We start from the raw sequence: 24756 nt of genomic DNA on the forward strand, positions 1-24756 counted from the left end.
AAATATTACAATGCAAAAACATTAAACAAAACAAAAGTAAAAGTCTTATCTTTAACCAATATTTACAAGCATACATGGAAACTGAAAAGAATGACCCGCAGTGATGACAAAAAAAATCAGTAAAAATTCACATAGAACTGATGCATGTTAGAAAAACAAAGACGATGATGATGAACACTATAACCTTTTTATATTTCCAAAAGTTAAGCAGACTCAAGAAAGATGCCAAAAAAACCCTACAATATCCTTGAAGAAAAATACAAAATGCAAAGAATGCCAGAGGAGATCAATGAATTTGAAAATTAATAGCAATATATTAAACTGTAACCAAGAGGAAAAATAATAATACAAGAACAGAAACAGGACTGTGAAGAATTGTGAAATAAACAAAGTCAAGGAGTAAAATACACAAATACATATATATACGTTTGTATGTATACATATTTCATCTGATATATGGTATTTGCAATTGAGTCCCTTAAAAAGAAAAAAAGAAAACTGAAGAAAGATATAAAGTTGAATATTTTAATATCCACTAACTCTAAAGACAACCAGTAGAAGAAAACAAAAAAAAATATGCCATGAACAAATTTCTTGGCCCTTAAAATCTCTGGGGAGGAGGATGACTTGGAGTGTAGCAAAGGGAGAATAAAAGGTGGTAGAGGTTTTATTTTGGGTCACAACTAGCAGTACTCAGGGTTTACTCCTGGCTCTGAACTCAAGGATCACATCTGGAAGGGTTGGGGGATCATACGCATCCCGGGAATTGAACCTGGGTCAGCCTCATGCAAGGTAAGCACCCTACCTGCTGTGCTATTGTTTGGGCCTCAGTAAATTATAGTATTTTAAAACAAAATTTTTGATGCATTGAAGCTATCAGTATACGTGACTTATAGTACAATCTGATTTTGCTTGTTCACCTACATTATATAGGGTGTGTACTATGTCTTTCAGTATTTACTTCAGTGAAATACCTAGTGGTGCTAATTTATGAACTTGTTTGCTTGTTTTTCCTTTTTAAAAAATACCATCACTGGGAAAGAAATTATACAGGGTGAAGACATGCGCCTTGCATGAGGCCAACCCCAGTTTATTTTGGGGCACCACATGGTCCCTGGGAAATACCAGGCGCAACTCTAGGTGAGCCCCACGCACCAGGCAGGTGATTAAGAATAAATCAGGGAGTAATTACATAATGAATTTACTAGATGTTAGATAAAACTGCACTGAACAATATCTACTATATATTAAAAAAGGAGTGGGATAATTTTCATATTATTTTAGAGTTTTTAGAGTTTTAGAGTCATAACACAGAGGAAAGGGCACTTGCCCAACATGTGGCTTGCCTTGCACATGCCTTGCACTTGCCTTGAGTGAAAGGCAAGGCCTAGAGCAGGTCTGAAAGGAATGTGGACATCAGGTGGATAGAAATGCTGGGAGGCAGCAAGGGAGGAAAAGGAAAGTGGCTCAGATGGCTAACATGATCCAGAAAAGTCAATAAGACACAGACAAGGAGAGCCCCACAGCAGACCCAGGACCTTGCCTGCAGACTGGTGTAACCCTGGTTACACCCCCTCTCTCTACTTGCCTACTTGCTGCATATACACACATCATCATCACCATTATCACCATCATCATCATCATCATCGAAGGACAGAGTGCATATGCCATTTCAGGAAGGCAAGAAAATGTTTAAGCTTTGAGCTATCGGTAGTACAGCAGTTAGGGCATTTTCCTTGTTCGCAGCTGACCCAGCTTCAATCTCGGCATCCCATATAGTCCCCTGAGAACCATGAGGAGTTAAGTCTTGAGTACAGAACCAGGAGTAACCCTTGAGCATTACTGACTGTGGTTCAAACACCAAAAAAGAAAATGGAATGTTTATAGGAATAGTAATGTAATTGTGGACAAGTGAAAAAAAAAGCAACTGAAAAAGCACTGAAAGCAAGAGATACTGCCTGTTAAGATAAGCCACTGATGCTCTTCTCAACATAAAGTGTTCAGTGAAAAAACAAATGACAAAGATAAAATCCATTATTAATTTAAAAGAGAAATGTACACATTACACACTCATCAAAAAAGTAAACTGTGAAGCCCTGGTGATTTGTTATCTGTCTGACACACACAGAGACAGAGAGACAGACAGACAGAAAGACAGAGACAGAGACAGAGAGAGAAAGAGAACATTGTCTCTAACTGCTCATGTTTACTGAATGACAGCTAGCACCACAGCTCCAAAGCAAAGCAAACAGGAAAATCTGGATTTCAGACACTCAGCTTTAATCTTCCTTATGCTATCTAAACCAAGGAACTAGCTAATACATTCTGCCAAAGTAATATCAAGTCAATGGCAAACCCCCATCAATGAGCTTTTTGAGGTTTGAAGTCAGTACCCCTGAAGTTGTTTGCAGAATATGGAAGGAGATGCTAATTTCAGGGGATCAAAGGGAATCTCTAAATTTCAGGTGTCCTAGCTATGGAAGTCTGAGCTCATTTAAGAGATCCAAGAAACAAAAGGGTGGAAAAAACTGACTAATGCAAAGCAGGAAAAAATATGGATGCAAACACAACACCTTCCCCAGTTTAATAGCCCATGGAAATAGAAACACCAAAATATAGACAAAGTTTGGTAAACAGTGAAACTTTGGGGATTGGGAAGGTTTAGAATTACTCTCATATCTATAATGAAGTTGCTTGTGCTAACCTCACCTTCAGAAATCACATTATCTATGGATAACCAAAGTGATAATTTTAGCATTTTCAATAACTCACTATACCCACAAAGCCTGTCCCTGCAATAATAAAACCTTAATTTCTTCTGATGAGTATACTCCCTCCTTTCTACTACACTACCCAAATATTTTACTTTGAAAGTATAATTCTGGTAAAGTTCCTTTACTCCTTCTCTCCCTCCCTCCCTCCCTCCCTCCCCCCTCCTCTATCCCTCCCTCCCTCCCTCCCTCCTTCCCTCCCTCCCTCCCTCCCTCCATCTCTCCCTTCGTGTCTTTCTGCCTTCCTTCCTTCTTTCCTTTATTCTAATACCTAGGTATCCTCTAGACAGTCAGAAAACATCTTCATTTTCCCAAGGTCCAGTTTTCTTTGATCTCTAAAGCAGTGCAATTATCACTATACTAAACTCATTTGGTTGGTGTGGTATTCAAGTGAAAATGTCTGTAGGAGTGTGGTAGTTAGTATGTGACACATTATGAATTCTACATGTGGTAGATATTATAATTACATACTTATGCCAAACTAATGCTTGACTCGGATACAGAATAAGGTTTGAGGAAGTGTGAATGATCAACCGGACCTGAACCTAAAATGAAAAGTTGTTCCCTGAGGCTGGAGCAATAATACAGCAGATAAGGCATTTGCCTTGCATGCAGCAAATCCAGGTTCAATCTCTGGCACCACATATGGTCTAGAAAGCTCAACAAGACTGATCCCTCACACACAGCCAGGAGTAAGTCTTGAGTATTGCCTGTTATTATCCAAACCTAAAGGGAAAAAAACCCAATCTTATTATGATCCAAGTTAGTCTACATTTTTTCAGTTTTCTAAAGATATTTCTTTAAAAATAGTGTGATTTCTACTAACTTAAGAAATAACAGTATATTTTGTATCTTCAAAATAGCAACTTGAGGATAGATTTTGTCAAATACTCCAATGTTCGTGACTTTCCTAGCTTTATTTTTTTTATTATCAGTGGAAATCAGCAGGTAGAATATAGAGATGATGTTCTAAAGTTTAGAGTAAATTAAGTTATATGGCTGTACAGAAAGCATGTAATGAGGGGGTGTAAATAGAATGTAGACACTGTGGGGTCCACATATCACATGGGTATCTGGGCCTGCGACACCCACTCCCACAAGTGTCCTTACAGTGTCAGAAAATATCAAGCAGCTTTTAAGTTAACTTCTGTTGTCAATTTGAACTTTGTTAATTTTATGAACATGCACTCTGGGAAACTTTAGACATCTATGTCTCTAAACTTCTGACTAGGTATCTGAACTCAACTCTGAAGGAACAGGTGTATTATCAAAGATATCCATTCAGTCCAGTTCTACACACACAGATATTTAAAAGGCTGAAAAGATCAATTATGGAGCAGTGGGTAAAGAAAAAAAACATGATGTACTGTTTTTAGTATCTACATTATAAAGCATAATTCCCAAAAGAGAGGAAGAGAGGAAGAAAGAAGAAGAAAAGGAAGAAGAAGAGGAAGGAAGAGGGGGGAGGATAAGGGGGAGGAGGAGAATGAGGGGGGTAAAGAGGAAGAAAGGAAGAAGAAGAAAGAGGAAGAAGAAGAAAATGCTTGCCATAGATGCAGGCTGGGTGCAGGGGTGGGGGTGACAGGAGGGAAACTGGAGACATTGGTGGTAGAAAATGTACACTGATGGAGGGATGGGTGCTGGAACATGTTGTGACTGAAACCCGATCATGAGCAGCTTTGTGAATGAATATTTCATGTGATCCAAGTTAAAATAAATAATCAACTATGATAATCAAAGGACATAGATCAACAAGGGTTTTCAGTTTGGTTTTTGTAATGTCCTGCTGGGCTGGAGCGATAGCACAGTAGGTAAGGGCATTTGTCTTGTAGGCAGCCAACATGGCCGACCCGAGTTCAATTCCTCGGCCCCTCTCGGAAAGCCCGCAAGCTACATAGGGATCTAGTCCACCTGGGAAAGCCTGGCTACCTACCCGTGACGTATTCGATATGCCAAACACAGTAACAACAAGTTTCACGAAGGAGACGTTACTGGGCCTGCTCGAGCAAATCGATGAACAACGGAAGGACCGTGACCATGATCTCAGTGAACAATATCCTGCTAACATGGAGTTAGCATGGTAACATAGCCATTTGGGTATAGCCATCACTCACTGTATGCACATCCGTATACTTCAATCCGTATCCCGATCCTGCCCTTAGGGTTCCAGGCCACAGGAAGGAAGCGCAGAAATCTGGCTTGAAAGGGAGAATGGAGTCTGTATTGCACCACGCTGTCTGCATTTGAGTTTCCTGGAAAGCCCTTGGAGAAAAAAAAATGATAAGTATAGGTAGAAGATCATCTTCACATTGTTACCCCACTTGACAATAAGCAGCAGGTGCTCCACTTAATCAAAATGCAGAACTGTCCTTTTTTAAAGATTTTGCTAACACTTAACCTGGAAAATGACAATTTCTCCTCAGGAAAGTGACAACCTCTTCTCAGAGGGTGGATCAATAATCTTCATCAAGATTTGAGGTCGCCCCAAAAGCCTCTATCCCTCTCGGAAAGACTGACAAGCTACTGAGAGTATTCCGCCCACACGGAAGAGCCTGGCAAGCTATCCGTTGTGTATTCGATATGCCAAAACCAGTAACTACAACTGGTCTCATTCACCTGACCCTGCAGGCTTCACCGACATGGCAGCACTGAGAAGGATGAGAAAGGAGAGGCCGACAAAATCTCAAGGCCGACCTAGGCTGCCACAACGAAGGAAGACAAAAATGATCGTCTGTACTTTCAATGCACGTACGCTAGCATCAGATGCATCCATCGAGGACCTGATGGTACAAGCGCGAATGATCAAGTACGACATCATTGGTCTGACCGAGACAAGAAGGCACGAATCTCACCATGCCGTTTTCGACACTGGAGAAGAATTGTTCCTCGGAACATGTGATAAAAGAGGAGTTGGAGGTGTTGGTGTCCTTGTCAACACAAACTTGGCCAAGAGCATAGATTCATTCGAATGCCTAACAACCCGAATCGGACGTTTACATTTGAATAGATGTGGCTCACTGCCTGCAGTTTCTATCTTCGTTGTTTACGCACCAACATCTCATTATGATGAAAGAGAAATCGAGAAGTTCTACATGGAGCTGAAGAAGTTCTATAAAAAAGACCACACCTTCTACAAGATCATTGTGGGTGATTTTAATGGCAAGATAGGACCAAAAAGATCAGCTGAAGAACTTCACATTGGGACCCATGGCCTAGAATGGAATGAACAGGGTGAGAGACTGTCTGAGTTCATCATGTCGACCAAGACCATTCATGGTAACTCACAGTTCCAGAAGGCAGAATCTAAACGATGGACATGGGAGTCTCCCGGTGGACGATTCCACAACGAAATAGACCACATCATATTCAATCGACGGTTTTGCCTGACTGATGTCGCTGTTGTCCCAAAATTTCGAACGGGATCGGACCACCATCTCCTTCGTGCAAAATTCTACTTCACAGAGCGGGGAGAAAGGGCTGCAAAGTTCAAAAAGAGAACTCCCAGAATGACCACCAACTGGGAACTCTTTGGTACTATTGCGGCAACATGGGAAGATGCCATTGTTGACAACATTGACGAGGAATACGATCGACTGGTTCAGCACCTCCATGAATGTGCGAGGAACGCCAAGAGAGAGATAGCCACAAAACGTCGCCTATCTTCGAAAACTCTTGAGCTAATTCGCCAGCGTGGTTTGGCGCATGCCTCAGGCAACCGCAAGCTAACGTCCGAGCTTGCAAAGCAGTGCAGAGATGCGATCAAGGAAGACCTCAAAGAGAGAAGAGCAGAAGTACTGGTAGATGCGGCAGAAGCCGGGAAAAGTATTCGTAACGCCCGCCTGTCCTTCGCCAACTATAAGACCAAGATGACTGCCCTCCGACGTCCTGATGGATCCATCACATCCTCCAGAACGGCAATGGAGAAGATTATCCATGACTTCTACTCAAATCTCTTCGATAGCCATGTCCACTTGCCGACATACCAAATTCCACAGGATGGATATGCCATTCCCAACGTTCTCCCTTCCGAAATCCAACACGCCATTTCGTTGGTAAAGAAACAAACAGCACCCGGCCCAGACAAGGTCAGACCTGAATACCTGAAGAACCTGCCGTCAGTACTCATCAATACACTGGCTTGGCTCTTCACACGCTACCTGTCTGAATGCAAGGTTCCGTCCCAATGGAAAACCAACAGGACCGTACTACTGTTCAAGAAGGGAGACATCCATGACATTGGCAACTATCGCCCGATCTGCCTATTGTCTGTCATCTACAAGTTGTTCACTCGAGTCATCCTAAATAGGATTGGCAGAACACTAGATGAAGAACAACCATGCGAGCAAGCCGGGTTCCGCAAAGGATTCAGCACCATCGAATATATCCACACGATAACCAAGCTCATTGAGGTTTCTCAGGAGTTCAAGATGCCGCTCTGTTTAACGTTCATTGATTTAAAGAAGGCCTTTGATTCTGTTGAAGTTAAGTGATTATTAAGTGAAGATTTTTCTATTTGAAGACTATTTTAAATTTCAGTGCTACATTAAATGGGCTATAAAACGTCTACCTTCAAAAGCTGCTATTAGAAAGGTGCTCATCTCCTAAACCCATTCTCTGATTCCAAAGCAAGTCAATGCAACCATATGGACGCTCTCCATCTTTTCCTCCTCTTTCTTTATATTATCTTAGGGTTTTTTTCACATTTAAAATGACTATTTTTTGTTTTTTCTTTATTTGTATAAATATTCTTACTAAAGCATCATGATTTACAAATTTACTGATAGTAGTGTTTTAGGCACACTAATTCAATAGCAGTCCCTCCACCAGTGCTCCCATATCCCTCCCCATCCCAACCCCCACTTTACCCCTACCTGTCAGTTGTCAGCATGACAGGAATATTGCAAAGTTTCACTGGTTACTGCTTAGGTATCATGTCTTTAGTTTTTTTTTTAAATATGGAACGCTTTATGAATTTGCACATCATCTTTGTGCAGGGGCCATGCTAATCGTCTCTGTATCGTTCCAAATTTACTATATGTGCTACCGAAGCGAGCATATGTCTTCAGTTTTAATGAATCTGTGTTTTGGAAATCTGGCTATACCCCTCCCCCATACCATTGGTGTAAAAAAGCCCTGATGCCTATTCACAGATAAGTCCATTTCACAGACAAGTGATATCATCCTGTGTTTGTCTTTCTTCTTCTGGCTTATGATTATCTTCCAGTTCCATGTTGTGGCAAATTGCATGACACATCAGATTAGGGTTAGATATCCAGGATATATAAAGTACTCACAGGGAACTTCTCCATCTTAGGCATTTAGCACATTGGTGGCTCTATGGTAAGAATTTTACATCAGAGAATTTGAGAGCTAGAAGAAATCTGAGTAATTTTCTAGTTCAAAATTCATAACTTAAAAATGTAAAGCCAAAATAAAAGTAGAAAGACTCCTTGAAGGTAGAAGAGATATTATTCAACAGAGTCAGGATTAGATCTTATGTCTCTGGTCATGAAACATAATGTTTACCTCTGATATTCAGATGATCTCATATCACCAGTATTTAGGGGACACTTTGCAGAAACACCAACATCACCTGCCTCAAAATACAGAGGTGTGTTTACTTAATTATAGTAATCTGACTCCATGCTAGAGAGGTCCAAAATGACACTGAGTTTTTATAGAAAATACATGGCTTCTGTCTCATAATTTTTAAAATTAGAAACAACTAGGGGGAAAGCAAATAAAAAGGATAATATATATACTTTATTTATAGATACATAAGTATTTAATGATTTAATCGACAAAGGTTTAATTGAATTAAATTTCATCATTACATATAAAAGCAATAGCACAGCGGTAGGGCGTTTTCCTTGCACGCAGCCAACATGGCCAACCCGAGTTCGATTCCTCCGCCCCTCTCAGAGAGCCCGGCAAGCTACCGAGAGTATCTCGCTCGCAGGGCAGAGCCTGGCAAGCTACCCATGATGTATTTGATATGCCAAACACAGTAACAACAAAGTCTCCAGTGGAGACGTTACTGGGCCCGCTCAAGCAAATTGATGAACAACGGGAGGACAGTGATTACATATAAAAATGAGAAGACATACAAACACAGGAAAAACACCAACACACACAGAATGAATTTTCTAGACTCTCCACCCCACTCACCCTGGAAAATGTTTCTTTAGTAGTGTTTACTGAATTGTTTAGTCTGTGCTTTTGCCTTTGCTTTTATGTAAAAATTAGAGATGAATTTAAAGATATATTTGTTTTATAGGACAGTGACAGTGATTTGTTTTATAGCTACCTATTAGCAAATTAACACCCCCCAAATATCCACTCTTCTCCATTCTAGCAAACATTACCACCACATTACACCAGTAAAACAATGACTTGTTTTTAAGATGGGCAGAAAGTCACAACTGTCTATAAACAACAGCAGTCTTCTTTGTATACAAACATTTCAACCAGCTCCCTTTCCATTTTTCCTTCCACTGGAGAATCTGCTATAGTGTAAAGGTTGTTTTGCAGTAGCCAGAATATCAACCAGCTATTTCTGTTCCCAACATCTTATTTTATTTAGCTTTTTTTCATTTATTGATTCTGTGGTTTACAATACTATTAACGGCTTCTTGTGTCCATCATTCAAATATCACATCCATTATAACCGTACCCCCATCCTAAGAACCCCAACACTCCTCCCCATCAAACCCTCCCCCCAACTCGATTGTGAGAATCAGTTCTCCCATTAAATTTGCACCTTTGTTGCTACCTTGCTGTATGTTTTTAATTCCCAAAATATTTAAGCAAGATCATTCTACTCAAAGTATTTTAGGAAATGGGCCCAAGATTCTTCCTTTAAAGCCTCATTTTTCTTTTGAAATTTGACATCACTGATTCTTCATCAACTATTTAACTGATTTTCCCAGATCATCAATGCATCTTGAAGCTGAAACATATTAGAATTAGAGCTAAAAGTTTTTAGAGTTAATTACACAAAATGTAAGAAAATTTGCCCCATTCAATGACCTGTTACATTATGCTCTGAAAAATAAACAAAAGAGAAGGAATCCTTCAGTATGATTTCTCTTTTGAAATTTATGAAAAATTATAAAGTATCTAAGTTCTATGAACTTTATGGAACGTATATTCAAAACAAATTTAGGGTTATTTTGATGTACTTTAACTCCAAAATCTCTTGTCTCATCTCACAGTTTTAATATCCAGAAACATAAAGGTGTTCACAAAATAGTACTTCATTTAGTAGTAATGAAATTAGAAAACCAGAGTCAATACTTCCTCATGTTTATTTGCACTAGGAGGACAAACTCACTTATCTTCTAAGCAATTGATACAAATAGCTGGTTATAAAGATATAAAGACAGCCCACAGACTGAGAAAAATTATTTATCCAATACTCATCTGATATGGGTTGTTAATATCTATATCAAAGGCACTGGTTGAACTTTACAAGAACAAAACATACAATGCTCTCAAACAATGGTAAGAAGAAATGAACAGAAACTTCCTGAAAGAAGAAATACAAATGGCCAGAAGACACATGAAAAAATGCTCTACATCTCTACTATTCGGGGAGATGCAAATCAAAGCAACAATGAGATGTCATCTCACACCACAAAAACTGGCACACATCAGAAAGAGCAAGAGCAATTATTGCTGGCATAGATGTCAGGAGAAAAGTACATTCCTTCATAGTGGGTGGGAATGCCAACTGGTCCAACCATTTTGGAAAACAATATGGGCCTTCCTCAAAAAACTAGAAACTGTTCTCCTGAGTGATCTTCGCTCAATTGTTTAAGGATGGTTAATAATGGCTCTTGGACCAAATAAAGGGTGTTTGGAGGATCCTCCCAGGAGGGGAGATGCATGTTGAAAGTAGACTATGGACTGAACATGTTTGCCACTCAAAGCCTCTTTTGCACACCACAACACCCAAAAGGAGAGAGAGAACACAGGGGATTGCCCTACCACAGAGGCAGGGTGGGATGGGAGGGATGGGGGCGGGAGGGATATTATCCATGGTGGTGGAAAATGGGCACTGGTGGAGGGATGGGTATTTGATCATTGTATAATCAAAACCCAAGCACAAAACATTGTAAATCTACAACTGTACCTCATGGTGTTTCACTGAAAATAATTTTAAAAAAAAAGATTTACAGCCAACTTATCTGATGAAACCTTCAGGGTCTGAAGACAGTGATGGGATATAGTGAAAAAACTCAATGAAATAAATGCCTCACTAAAAATAAATAAAATAATGGCTCTTAGGTCAGATGTCTAAGAATAAGAATCCATTTGTGAGGAACCAATTGTTCATCTGTGCCAAACTACTGAGTGTCTCCACGGCAGTGTTCTGGTATGTGTAAGATGAAGTAAAGATGCTGACTGAAGGGGATAGAAAACAGGCTCCAGAGTAAAAGACACCTAGGGAAGAGCTCCTTTCCTTAATATTCCACAGAGCCCCAGGTTGGTATAACTGTGATATTGCTCTGAAACATCTGGGGATGAAGAGCTTCAGAAAGAAACCTATACATAAATACACATTTTCTCTAATTAATCTGTCCTTTTTTTTTCCGTTCATCTTTGCAGGTTCCCAGTCATTGAAGCAAAGATGTTTGTTTGGGGGGTAATTTAGGGGTTATTGTCTGTGTGTTCAGGGGTCACTACTGGCATTACCTGAAAACCATATGTAGTGGTGGGTAAGGATTCAGCGTTGACTGCATGCAAGACTAGCGCCTTATCCCTTGTACCATATATCTCTGGCCAGGATGTAGACCTGCATGTGGAGATTGCCCTTAATTGAAGGAATTAGACAAAGCAAGTTCGTATTTCTACCTGAAAGTTCTATATACTATTAATTATTCTCTTATTGATATGAAGGAGTAACTCTTTATGCAACAATCCAATCAACATCTTTTTTTAATTCAATCAGCGTGAGATACAATTACAAAACTATCATGTTTGAGTTTTAGTTATACAATGATCGAACACCTATCCCTCCACCAGTGCACAATCTTCACTACCAATGTCCCTTTCCTACCCTTTTTGCCTCTATGGCAAACAATTTCCCCTATACTCTCTCTCTCTACTTTCGGGCATTGTGGTTTGCAATATGGCCAAATAAACATCTTATAGTACTTAATCACTGTGGATAAAATTTTATTTGCTTAAGTTAGTGGAATCTATATTCACTAAAATATTTTGTACTCACTTTAGACGCATCTAAGAAATGAATCCAAGAAAGGAGAAAAGAAAAAAATAGTATCTAATTATTCATCAAAGAGGTTTGATGATATTCCATGCTGGAAATGAAGGTCAGGCCTTATTATCAGCTCATTTCAAACATCATGACATGACTTTGGTCACCTAAATCTGACTTAATGCAAGGAAGAGCTTGTTGATGTCACACTACTTATAAAGTAATGTTCCTTTTAATCATTTCCCTTCTAGATTATTTTAGAGACATTAAAGAAAGTTTTAGGAGAAAATCCCCTTATTTATTATAATAGATATTCTCAAGTTCTATCACAAAGCTTAGAAATATTTTAGAAATGTAACTAGGATATTAATATCATGCACTTCATCTACTTCATGTACAATGTTATCTATAAATTAGTAAAGGCAGGGATTTATCTCAAGTTGTAAAAATGTTTAAAAGGCAAGAGTTGAAAAGTCATGATTGAAGTCTAACACAGGCGTATGCAGATGAGCTGTAAAGGATTGTTGGATGAACACCAATAACTTTTGAACCACTGGACAAACCACAACGTAGGATTGAGATTTACCACAAGTAGACTTTTTAAAATTATTATTATTGAATCACTGTGAGAACAGTTACAAAGCTTTCAGGCTTAAGTCTCGGTCATACGATGATCAAACACCCATCCCTTCAGTAGTGCACATGTTCCACCATCAAGAACCCCAGTATACCTCCCATCCCACCCCTCCCCATGCCTGTGTGGCAGATGATTTCCACTTTACTCTCTCTCTCTACTTTGATTACATTCAATTTTTCGACAAAAAACCCACCATTATTATTTGGAATTTTCCCCTAACAATCAAACCTGCTGAAAAGGCACTGTAGCACTATCCTCCTGTTGTTCATCGATTTGCTCAAGCAGGCACCAGTAATGTCTCACAACAAATTGTGAGAATTTTTGTTACTGTTTTTGGCATATCAAATACATCACAGGTAGCTTGCCAGGCTTTGCTGTGTGGGCAAAATACTCTCGGTAGCTTGCCGGGCTCTCCGAGAGGGGTGGAAGAATCAAACCCAGGTTGGCCGTGTGCAAGGCAAATGCCCTACCTGCTGTGCTATCGCTCCAGCCCTCTGAAAAGGCATCATTACATAATTTGTTTTCTACTGCTGATAATGAAGAGCATATGATGTCACGTGGCCACGCAATTTTGTATTTCTGATATTTTAGTAATTAAATCTGGAGGAATTTCTGCCAGAAGCCAATGGATTCTGAGATTAGTTTGTGTGCCTCTGGGATCATGGCCATTCAGGAGCAGGTAGAGTCATTTGTGGGCAGCAGCTCGGGGTCTCGTCAGGGCAGAAGGAAGGGCCAGTTTCGCCCCCATATCCCGTAAGGCCTGGTGTGTCTTGTCACTGCAGACTCATACCCCTCTGTCAACAGACTCTGAAAGATGGTGCCACTGAGGGGAAAATGCGGAAGGGACAACACCCTTTCCTACCCGGGGTGGCAGGGGCCGTAGCCTAATTCACAGTGCAAAAGCATTTCTGCCAGAAGCCTCTGTGTTCCAACAAATATACATTTTAAGTTTGCTTGTATTTCTTCTCTAGGGTATCTAGGGAGCAGCCTAGGTATTCAGAAATAGAACATGAGTGTCCAAAGCTGTTGGATCCTAGTAGCCTCTTTCTGAAAGTTAACCATACTTTGCTCTAGGTCAAGGGCTCTGATCCTTCTATTAATCCAACAATCTTTATTGAACCACAGTTGCAGGCAATTGTGAATAAGACAGCAGGGGAGAAGAACAAAGGCAACAGTTGCCTTTCTCAGAACTGCTAACATTTCAGCCTAACGCACTTCTATCTGAGCACAGTTGGTACCTAGAGAGAAAGGGAAATGCTCATCTCTGGCAGTTTGAGAATGTTACAGAACATTTTGTTTGGTGGCCTTATTCTTTTGCTTCTGACTGGTTCTGTGGAAAGCACATAAAACATCTAGAAGGCCTACACCAGGATAAGTGGTTTCTATGTGATTTCTGAAAGTGTTTTGTTTTTACAATATCTCACTTTTATTGTACAGCTGTCTATGCCATGAGTACATTTCAGAGAAAAATCTTAAGTGAGCATTCAAAGAGAGCAATAAAAACATATTGTAGTGATATCAAGTGGGTATTTGAACAATTTATAATTACATTTCCAACATATAAAATGCTTTATTCCTCACGAGTTGGGCTTGTTAGGAATCAGATAAATCCATGAATGTGCTCAATTTCCATTATGTTTTTCTCAGGGGCTATTTCTCTGAAAATGTTTAAAGCTGCTTAATTGAAGATATTTTAGGAAAAATACCTTGACCATCCTGCAATTTTTATAAAACCACTTAAAATGATTTTAGAACTGTTGAAAGATTTTCCTGTTCTTGGTCTGTGAAGACAATTTTTATTCTATATATTTTATTAGACAACATTTTGAAAATAACTATTTAGTGGGGTGGATGTCTATACAGGAATGACATTTTCCATACAAAACCCGTTTCTCAAAGATAAATTGGGAACAGAGGGAGTGTCAGTGTCCTTTTTTCCTCCATTTGGACTAGCCTGTCTTATCAATGAACACGAATCCCTTCACGCAAAAGAGTCTGGGACCTAGAGCCTACAATCACTTCTAAACTGGACCCTTTGACCCAGGAACTACAATAGTTTTCCACAGAGTGTTCTACCAGGACCCTGTGATTCCTGGGCAAGGACAGTGGCTATCCTCCTCCTTGGAGAACCTCAGGACACTCTCTCCTGGTAGTGATTAGGGCCCGGAAACTCATCCTCGGGGCTTCTGCCCTTGAAGACATGTACTAACATAGTAAGACAGGCACAGATTTGTGGGGAAAATAAAAATACTTTATAAGTCTATGTTTTTGGCTAGAGGTTATTCGAAGTGTCAATCTCTCCATCTTTATGAACTTCCATTGTTCTCTGCACAACACAAAGGTGATAGTAATTGCAACGACCAACCTCCAACACAATGAGGAGATGTGCTCGTGTTTTATAAGCTACAAAAGCCATCCTCATTCTACAGTCAACAATTTGTGAAATGAGGCAAGGTAGAAGGGGTAAAGGAATGAGAGCTAGAGCGATGTCCGGCAGGGAAGACATTTGCTTTGCACATGGCAAAACTGAATTCAATTTCCAGTATGCCATATGGTCCAGAACGTAGTCAGGGAAGATCCTTAAGGTCAGAGCCAGAAGTGAGCCCCAACAGCTGGATATGGCTAAAGAAAAAAGAAAAAAGGGGGAAAAAGAATAGAGGAATGAAAAACTGAAAGGCAAGTTATTCTTTCCTTTGAGAGAACAACAAAAGCACCAAGGCATATAGATGGTGTCTGGTAACCTCAGCAGAATGGCTGCCAACAGAAATCCTGTTTTCTATCTCCAAGTGTTTGTTAAGAACTAAGTATTGTGTGTTATAGAACTAAATTGAGTAATTTTGAGTAAAGTCTTATTTTTTTCTCTGGGAAAGGAGAGGATTTAAAAGATAATAAGTAGCAAAGATGATTGGTTTTTAAATTCTGAAAACTTGTGGGAAGAGGGGGACATACCCAGCATTAGGGAGTGCTCTTGGCTCTGCACTCAGAATGACTCCTGGGAGTGCTTGGGGAATCAGATGGGATGACAGGGATCAAGTGTAGGTCTGCTGTGAGCAAGACAAGTGCCCCACCTACTGTACCCTCAAAAAATGCCCACAAAACAGGCTGTTCTCATGAGGCTCAGAAACCCTGGTGTCCCTATGTAGTCACACCAGTTCCTCCATGTTTTGTTCCTTTTTATGCCCTATAACCCTGAAATACAGCAGAAAACCCCCTCAATCCTTTTCTAGGGTTCACCTAGACCTCCCTGATGGCCCTCTGCCCCAAGATCTGTCTCTCTACTCATGCCTGCGAAGCCAGGCAGCTCTCTAGGTGCTCCTGTTCGTAGGACAATCTGCTTTGTGTCTGAGATTGCTGAGTAAAACACTCTTCTTTCATGTCTCTCCCAGAATAATTTCCCAGGACATGTAAGAAAGACCCCATGGAGACTGCATGAGTAGTACTTACTCCCTCACATCAATACTGGCAGAAAATGGAATTTTAGTTCCACGTACGCAGTTTGAGGAAAGCCAGATGATATGCTATAGACTGTTCGTGTGGGAAGTCATCCCGTAGTAATATTCCCAAGGCTGGTACAGTCTCCTGGGTAAAATAAGTTTTGTTTAGTTTAAGCAAAGAGGGCTGCAACTGTGTGATTAGAAAAGAACAGAATTGGAGATTAACATAACTTGAGTACCTAGAGAAATTTAGACAAGGGGTTTGAAAATGTGTACTCAAACCAAAATAAAATAAATACCCTGACTTCAATACTACATGTTAAAAGTGCTGCTGATCTTAAGGCCACAGTATCTCAGTCTTTGTTCTTAATGTACCTTTTAACTCTTAATATATTTGCTAACTTGGGCTGGAGTAATAGCCCAGCGGGTAGGGTATTTGCCTTGCATGCGGCCTACCTGGAGTTCAATTCCCAGCATCCCATAAGGTCCCCTGAGCATCACCAGAAGTAATTCCTGAGTGCATGAGCCAGGAGTAACTCCTAAGTATTGCCAGGTGTAAATTGCCAAAAAGTAAATATATATATATATATATATATATATATATTAAGTAGAGGCCCTCCCGTTGTTCATCGATTTGCTCGAGCGGGCCCCCAGTAACGTCTCCATTGGAGATTTTGTTGTTACTGTGTTTGGCATATCGAATACATCATGGGGAGCTTGCCAGGCTCTGCCGTGCGGGCGAGATGCTCTCAGTAGCTTGCAGGGCTCTCCGAGAGGGGCGGAGGAATCGAACTCGGGTCGGCCATGTTGGCTGCATGCAAGGCAAGTGCCCTACCACTGTGCTATCGCTCCAGCACTATATATATATTTATACACACACACACACACACACACACACACACACACACACACACACACACACTGTCCTTAACCTACCCTGTCAATGGTTGATGTGTCTGGAGTCAGGGAACAGAGCAGAAATTGGACTCAATAAATGTCCACTCAATCCCCTTTAGGTGGCTGGGGGGGTGGAGTTGTGGACTTATAGAGGTGACCTTACAACATACACAAGCCACAGAGTCTCTCATTCTTTATGATTGACAATGCTGGACAGGAGTTAAAGATGCCAATTTGATTTGCTTTATCATTATAAATCACCACATATGTAGACAGGTTTTCTGGTCTTAACTATTTAATCAGCTATTCATTATAAAGAGAGTCTGATTTTCTATCGTAGCTTGCTCACAGGAGATCTCCTTCTCTTCATGTTTTCTGTGATGACATGTGACTATCAGCCATAATCAGGACAAGGCAAATTCTATTACATAAAATGCACTGGAATGAGTAACTTACACAAGACATTTCTTCTATAATATTTGTTTTGTTTTTGTTTGGGATCACACTCAGTGGTGCTCAAGACTTAGTCCTGGCTCTGTGTTCAGGAATAATTCCCAAAGGAGCTCAGCCAACTGTTCTACCCACTATGCCTGTCACTCTGGTCCTACAATCTTTTAAACTACTTGATAACTTTATGCATTGTGAATTAAGAAGAGGTTAGGAATAGTCAGTCATGCATAATATAATATGCCACAGAACTCTACATATATATGTGCAACACTTCTTTATTATTCAGTTTATTGAGATGAGACATTTCGTTCTAAGTATTTGTAATTTAACTTGCATGATTTTGGTGCATGATTGTAAAAACAACAATCATATTCCCCACTATTACGTATTTATTATGAAAAGAGTTTGATCTCAGCTCAATATTTACTTGACTGTGATTGCTGTCTCCATCTAAGTCATATGAACTGCAAAACTATATTATATCATTGTATCAGCAATTCAGTAATCACTAAGGCTGCTTAAATGACAATCTGCTGAGAGGATTTAAATACATCACAATGCCCATGCAAGCAATAAAATTTTTTCCAAGAATGTATTAACCATATGCTTCTCTCACAAATTTTTAGCCTTTGAGTAGATGACTTTTGTGAATAAAAACTTATTTTTCTAAATTAGCATATTTAAATCCCACATTTAAATGTGATTTCAATGTTTCAGTATTAGCAATGATATAAAATAGGTTATATAATAAATCAGTGGTTTAGCAGTGGGTAAAGTGCAACCTGTGAACCTCTCTCTTAAGAAAATTAGGAGATGGCAGCTGTTTATGTCTAGAGATTTAGCAAATTCTTCACTCACATTAACTGAGGAATAATTGGTAAAGTAATGCACTAGGCTCGGAGGCAATCAGAGCTTCAGTCTCAGGGTAGGCAGGCTAGTGTCCAAAACAGGCACAATATGCCTTGTGTGGCCCATAAGCTGCAGGGAGTTCATAGAAAAGTGCAGCAGAACAACAACCTTAATATAAATTTTACACATCCAGTCAAGAAAAGATGTCAGTTTTACTCAACTCATAAGTTAATGTTTTATTTCAAACAACATGAAAATACAGAGACATATTCCACAAATTATAACCCAAAGAAAAACTCTGGGAAAATTTCAAAAACAACAAAACTATTCATCTTTTGTTTGCTTGGGGTTCAAATTGGTGGTGTTCATGGCTTACTTCTGTCTCTATGCTGAGGGATTATTTCTGGTGGGGTTCAGGAGCCCATATGCAGTGCTAGGGATCAAATCAGGGTTTGCCTGTGTGCAAAGCAAGTGCTTTAAACTCTCTATTATCTCTCCAGTCTGAGATTTAGGTAACCTCTAGAACTAGAAAACTTACCTAAAAATGCAAGCAACAGTTTTAACAGTGTTTACCAAAACATGACAAATAATCAATGAAAAAAATATTATATACAATGATAGGGATAATGCTCGAGCGGGCCCAGTAACGTCTCCATTGGAGACTTTGTTGTTACTGTGTCTGGCATATCGAATACTCTCGGTAGCTTGCCGGGCTCTCCGAGAGGGGCGGAGGAATCGAACTCGGGTTGGCCATGTTGGCCGCGTGTAAGGCGAACGCCCTACCCGCTGTGCTATCGCTCCAGCCCAGTTTCCAAAAGAACTATCAGACCTAAAGTATACAATTGCTCAGCTCAAGGAGACAGTACTTGTCTTTCAATGGAATAATCCCAGCACAACCATCAGTGATCCATTAGCCCAGAGCCAGGAGTAAAGCCTGAGAGTTTCTGAGTAGGGATTCCAAATCAAAAATAAAGACAAAATAATAGTAAAACATACAATAATGAGTTACAATAATAAACATGAAGAATTTGCTAAATAGAATCAGTGAGCTTAAATATGACTGTAGAAAGCAACAATTAGAAAAAATATTAAGAAAATAAAACAGCATAAGAAACCTATGAACAACATAAATATTATCTGGATTACTGGATATCCGCTCCAGCCGATAGCACAGCAGTAGGGCATTTGCCTTACAAGCGGCCAACATGGCCGACCCGAGTTCAATTCCTCCGCCCCTCTCAGAGAGCCCGGCAAGCTACCGAGAGTATCTCGCCCGCACGGCAGAGCCTGGCAAGCTCCCCGTGACGTGTTCGATATGCCAGACACAGTAACAACAAGTTTCATGATGGAGACCTTACTGGGCCCGCTCAAGAAAATCAATGAACAACAGGAGGACCGTGACCGTGACCGGATATCCAGAAGGTAAAAAGAATAGATGTGTTAAAGGATAACAACTAACAGCATATTAATTTGAAGAAAAAGCTTCACAAAAGTAGCCTAAAGAACTTCAAACAAAATCTGGCCAAATAGAAATACTCTGAAACTCGTTGAAAGAGTGGTGGTAAAGACTAAAGAAGAAAATGTTTGATGTTTCTAAGGAGAAACACTTCAGAGAGGGAAGCCTGGTTGGAGTATCTACAGACTTGAGAAGATGAATTGCAGGACAAAGCAGGCGTGTCAAGATGAATTTAAAGTGCTAAAATGATTTTCAATCTAGAATCCTTTTCATTTACAGAGTACTACTCAGAATTGAAAGTGGAATAAAGAGCTTTAAAGATTTTTTTAAATAAAGCAAATCTTCAGCATGAAAATGAACTTCTAGGAAAGCTAAAGAAAATACTGTGAATTGCAAAGCACTCCCAACTAGAAGCATTGAATCACAAGGTTCCTTTCTCCTTTTCTTTTAGGCTGTGGAGGCACAGGTAGAGTAAATATGCTGTCCACTATAGGATAAATTTAATATTAATCCACCCAATCTGTGAGAATCACACAACTTTATATTTAAACCTCAGGATAATGTTAAAACAAAAAGTTACAGATATATGAAATAATTGAGCAAGGCAATGCAAGGAAGTAAAAGGGGGAATGCCTAGATTACCCTTGGTTCTGTCTCTAGAGAATAGGAGGAAAAAGCACAGAGATGGAAAGAAATCTTTATTTTTTTGCTATTTTTTTATTAGCGAAACACCATGAGTACAGTTGTAGACTTACAAACTTTCATGCTTGGGTTTCCGTTATACAATAATCGAGTACTCATTCCTCCACCAGTGCCCATTCTTCACCAACAATGCTCCTAGTAGCACTCCCACCCACACACTCCATTCCCTCCACCCCACCCCGCCTCTGTGACAGGGCATTCCCTTTTGCTCACTCTTTCCTTCAGGGTATTGTAGTTTGCAATAGAGGCATGTTCGGTCTACAGTCTACTTTCAGCATGCATCTCTCATCCCGAACGAGTATTCCAAACATCTTTCACCTGGTGTTTCCTTTTCTCTCTGAGCTGTCTTTTTCCCCAGCACGTGCTGCCGGCTTCCAAGCCCTGGAGCGGACATCCTGGTACTTATTTCAACTATTATTGAGCATTTGACTCTTGTTCTCTTACTTTATGTTCCCCATTTGAGTGCAGTCTTTCTATGTCTGTCCCTCTCTTTCTGGCTCATTTCACTTAGCATGATACTGTCCGTGTAGAACCCCTTGTATGTAAATTTCATGACTTCATCTTTTCTAACAGTTGCATAGTAATCCATTGTGTAGATATATCAAAGTTTCTTTAACCAGTCATATGTTCTCTGGCACTCGGGTTTTTTCCAGATTTTGGCTATTGTGAACAATGCAGCAATGAACATAGAAGTGGAGACGTCATTTAGACAGATTACCAGGAATAGTATTGCTAGGTCAAATGGAAGATCAATTTCTAATTTTTTGAGAATCGTCCATACTGTTTTCCAAAAGGAATGAACCAATTGGCATTCCCACCAGCAGTGAAGGAGAGTCTCTTTCTCACCACATCCACGCCAACACTGGTTGCTTTTGCTGTTTTGGATGTGGGCCAGTCTCTGTGGTGTGAAATGATATTTCATTGTAGTTTTGATCTGCATCTCTCTGATGATTAGTGATGTAGAGTATTTTCTCATATGCCTTTTTGGCATTCAGATTTTTTCTTTGAGAAATTTTCTGTTCATTTCATTGCCCCATTTTTTGATGGGGTTGGATGTTTTCTTCTTGTGGAGTTCAACCAGTGCTTTGTGTATCCTTGATATCAACCCCTTGTCAGATGTGTATTTGGCGAATATCCTTTCCCATTCTTTAGACTGTCTTTGTGTTTTGGTCACTCTTTTTTTGAGGTGCAGAAGCTTCTTAGTTTAAGATAGTCCAATTTGTCTATCTCTGTTTTCACTTGCTTGGCCAGTGGCATGTCATCTTTAAATATACTGTTAGCTTCAATGTTGTGGAGGGTTTTGACAATCTTTTCTTCAATGTACATTATGTATTCCGGTCTTACGTTGAGGTCTTTAATTCATTTTGATCTTACTTTTGTACATGGTGTTAGGTAGAGATCTGCGCCCACTCTTTTGCATGCAGCTGTCCAGTTTTGCAAGCACAATTTGTTAAAGAGGCTTTTCTTGCTCCATTTCACATTTCTTGCTCCCTTATCAAAGATTAGATGATCATATATTTGGGGAGAAGTCTCAGTATATTCAACCCTGTTCCATTGGTCTTTGGCTCTGCCTTTGTTCCAGTACCATGCTGTTTCAATTATTACTGCTTTGTAGTAGAATTTGAGGTCAGGGAGGGTGCTTCCTCCCATTTTGTTTTCCCAAGAATTGCTTTAGCTATTCGTGGGCGATTATTGTTCCATATGAATTTCAGGAGTGTTCGCTCCATTTCTTTGAAGAATGTCATGAGTATCCTTATTTGGATTGCATTGAATTTACACAATGCTTTTGGGAGTATTGCCGTTTTGACAATGTCTTCTAGGTTCTCTTGTTTGCGGCATAAAGACTTTCAAAGTGGTCTCTGGTGATCTTTTGAATTTCTTTGATTTCTTTTGTAATATCCCCCTTCTCATTTCTGATTTTGTTTATTAGGGTTCTCTCTCTCTTTCTTGTGAGTCTTTCTAGTGGTTTATCTATCTTGTTTATTTTCTCGAAGAACCAGCTCTTGGTTTCATTGTTCTTTCAAATTGTTTTTGGGTTTCCATGTTGTTGATTTCTGCTCTAAGTTTTATGATCTCTTTTCCTTCTGCCTGGTTTGGGATCCTTTTGTTGGTCCCTTTCTAAGATCTTGTGCTGTGTGGCCAAGGGTCAATTTGTCATAAACAACTGGGCCCTTTCTTCCATCCTGAGAAATGCTTGCAGAGCTATAAATTTTCCCCTTAACACAGCTTTATCTGTGTCCCATAGGTTCTGGTAGCTTGTGTCTTCATTCTCTTTTATTTCCAGGTATCTTTTGATTTCTTCCTTGATTTCTTTCCTGACCCACTCATTGTTCAACATTGAGTTGTTTAATTTACAGGTTTTTTATTTGGTTTTCTGCATTTGTACATGATTAACCTCTATCTTCAGCGCATCGTTGTCTGAGGAGATAGTTGATACAATGTCTGTCTTCCTGATTCTGTTGAAATATGCTTTGTGGCCCAGCGCATGGTCTATTCTGGAAAACTTTCCATGTGCACTGGAAAAGAATGTGTATTTGGGGGGGGGGGGTGTATAAAGTCCTGTGTAGATCTATTAGCCCTCTGTCTTCTATTTGTTCCTTCAGAGTCATTATTTCCTTGCTGAGTTTTAATCTTCTTGATCTATCTAGGGTGATAAGGTGGTGTTAAATTCTCCAAATAGGATGGCTACATGCAAAAAAATAGGCTCAGAACTCTGCCTAACACCATGTACAAAAGTAAGATCAAGATGGATTAAAGACCTCAACATCAGACCAGAAACCATAAGGTACATTGAAGATAAAGTTGGCAAAACCCTCCATGACATTGAAGCTAATGATATCTTCAAAGATGCCACGCCACTGGCCAAGCAAGTGAAAACAGAGATAGATAAATGGGACTATCTTAAACTAAGAAGCTTCTGCACCTCCAAAGAAACAGTGACCAAAATACAAAGACAGTCTACAGAATGGGAAAGGATATTCACCGAATACACATCTGACAAGGGGTTGATATCCAGGATATACAAAATACTGGTTAAACTCCACAAGAAGAAAACATCCAACCCCATCCAAAAATGGGGCAATGAAATGAACAGAAACTTTCTCAAAGAAGAAATCCAAATGGCAAAAAAGCACATGAGAAAATGCTCTACATCATTAATCATCAGGGAGATGCAGATCAAAACCACAATGAGATACCATCTCACACCTCAGAGACTGGCCCACATTCAAAAGAACAAAAGCAACCAATGCTGGTGTGGATGTGGCGAGAAAGGGACACTCCTTCACTGTTGGTGGGAATGTCCACTGGTTCAGCCCTTCTGGAAAACAGTATGGACGATTCTCAAAAAATTAGAAATTGAGCTCCCATTTGACCCAGCAATACCACTCCTGGGAATATATCCCAGAGAGGCAAAAATGTATAGTTGAAGTGACATCTGCACTTGTTTGTTCATTGCAGCACTCTTTACAATAGCCAGAAACTGGAAGAAACCTGAATGCCCAAGAACAGATGACTGGTTAAAGAAACTTTGGTACATCTACACAATGGAGTACTATGTAGCTGTTAGAAAAGATGAAGTCATGAAATTTACATACAAGTGGTACAATATGGAAAGTATCATGCTAAGCGAAATGAGTCAGAAAGAGAGGGATAGACATAGAAAGATTGCATTCATCTGGGGGATATAAAGTAACAAAGTATGAGATTAATACCCAAGAATAGCTGAGATCAGCACCAGGAGGATTACTCCATAACTTAGAGGCCAGCCGGGTATCCTAGAGGAAAGGGCAGTTCAGATAAAGAAGGGAGCACCAAATAAAGGATGTTTGGAGGATCCTCCCAGGAGGGGAAATGCAAGTCGAAAGTAGACTATGGACTGAACATGTTTGCCACTCAATGCCTCTTTTGCAGACCACAACACCCAAAAGGAGAGAGAGAACACAGGGGATTGCCCTGCCACAGAGACAGGGGGGATGGGGGGATGGGGGTGGGAGGGATATTATCCATGGTGGTGGAAAATGGGCACTGGTGGAGGGATGGGTATCTGATCATTGTATAACTGAAACCAAAGCACAAAAAATTGTAAATCTACAACTTTAAAAAAATAAAATAAAATAAAGGGAAAAAAATTCTCCAAATACTATTGTGTTGCTTGTAATGTCCTTCTTAAGATCTGCTAGCAGTTGTTGATGGTATTTGGCTGGTCCCTCATTGGTGCATATACTTTTAGGAGTGTGATTTCTTCCTGCTGTACATATCCCTTGATTTAAAAAAATATTGCCTTCACTGTCCCTTCTAACCTTTTTCAACCTAAAATCTATGTTATCTGATACTAGTAA

General features: G+C 39.8%; 1 protein-coding gene and 1 non-coding gene across 3 annotated transcripts in view; both read right to left on the reverse strand.

Annotated features, from left to right (window-relative positions):
• LOC130035380 (contactin-associated protein-like 3) overlaps window positions 1–24756 on the reverse strand; it is a 197020-nt gene that overhangs the window by 133870 nt on the left and 38394 nt on the right. For both annotated transcript variants that reach the window (XM_056127055.1, XM_056127054.1), the window contains exon 3: window positions 4886–5033. In XM_056127055.1, the coding sequence (XP_055983030.1) occupies window positions 4886–5033 (148 nt within the window). The remainder of the gene's footprint in view (window positions 1–4885; window positions 5034–24756) is intronic.
• LOC130036267 (U6 spliceosomal RNA) lies at window positions 7721–7827 on the reverse strand. Its single transcript, XR_008794320.1, has one exon. It is a non-coding gene; the product is annotated as a U6 spliceosomal RNA (small nuclear RNA).

Source organism: Sorex fumeus, unplaced genomic scaffold, assembly GCF_029834395.1.
Source record: "Sorex fumeus unplaced genomic scaffold, SorFum_2.1 ptg000063l, whole genome shotgun sequence".
Lineage (NCBI taxonomy): Eukaryota > Metazoa > Chordata > Mammalia > Eulipotyphla > Soricidae > Sorex > Sorex fumeus.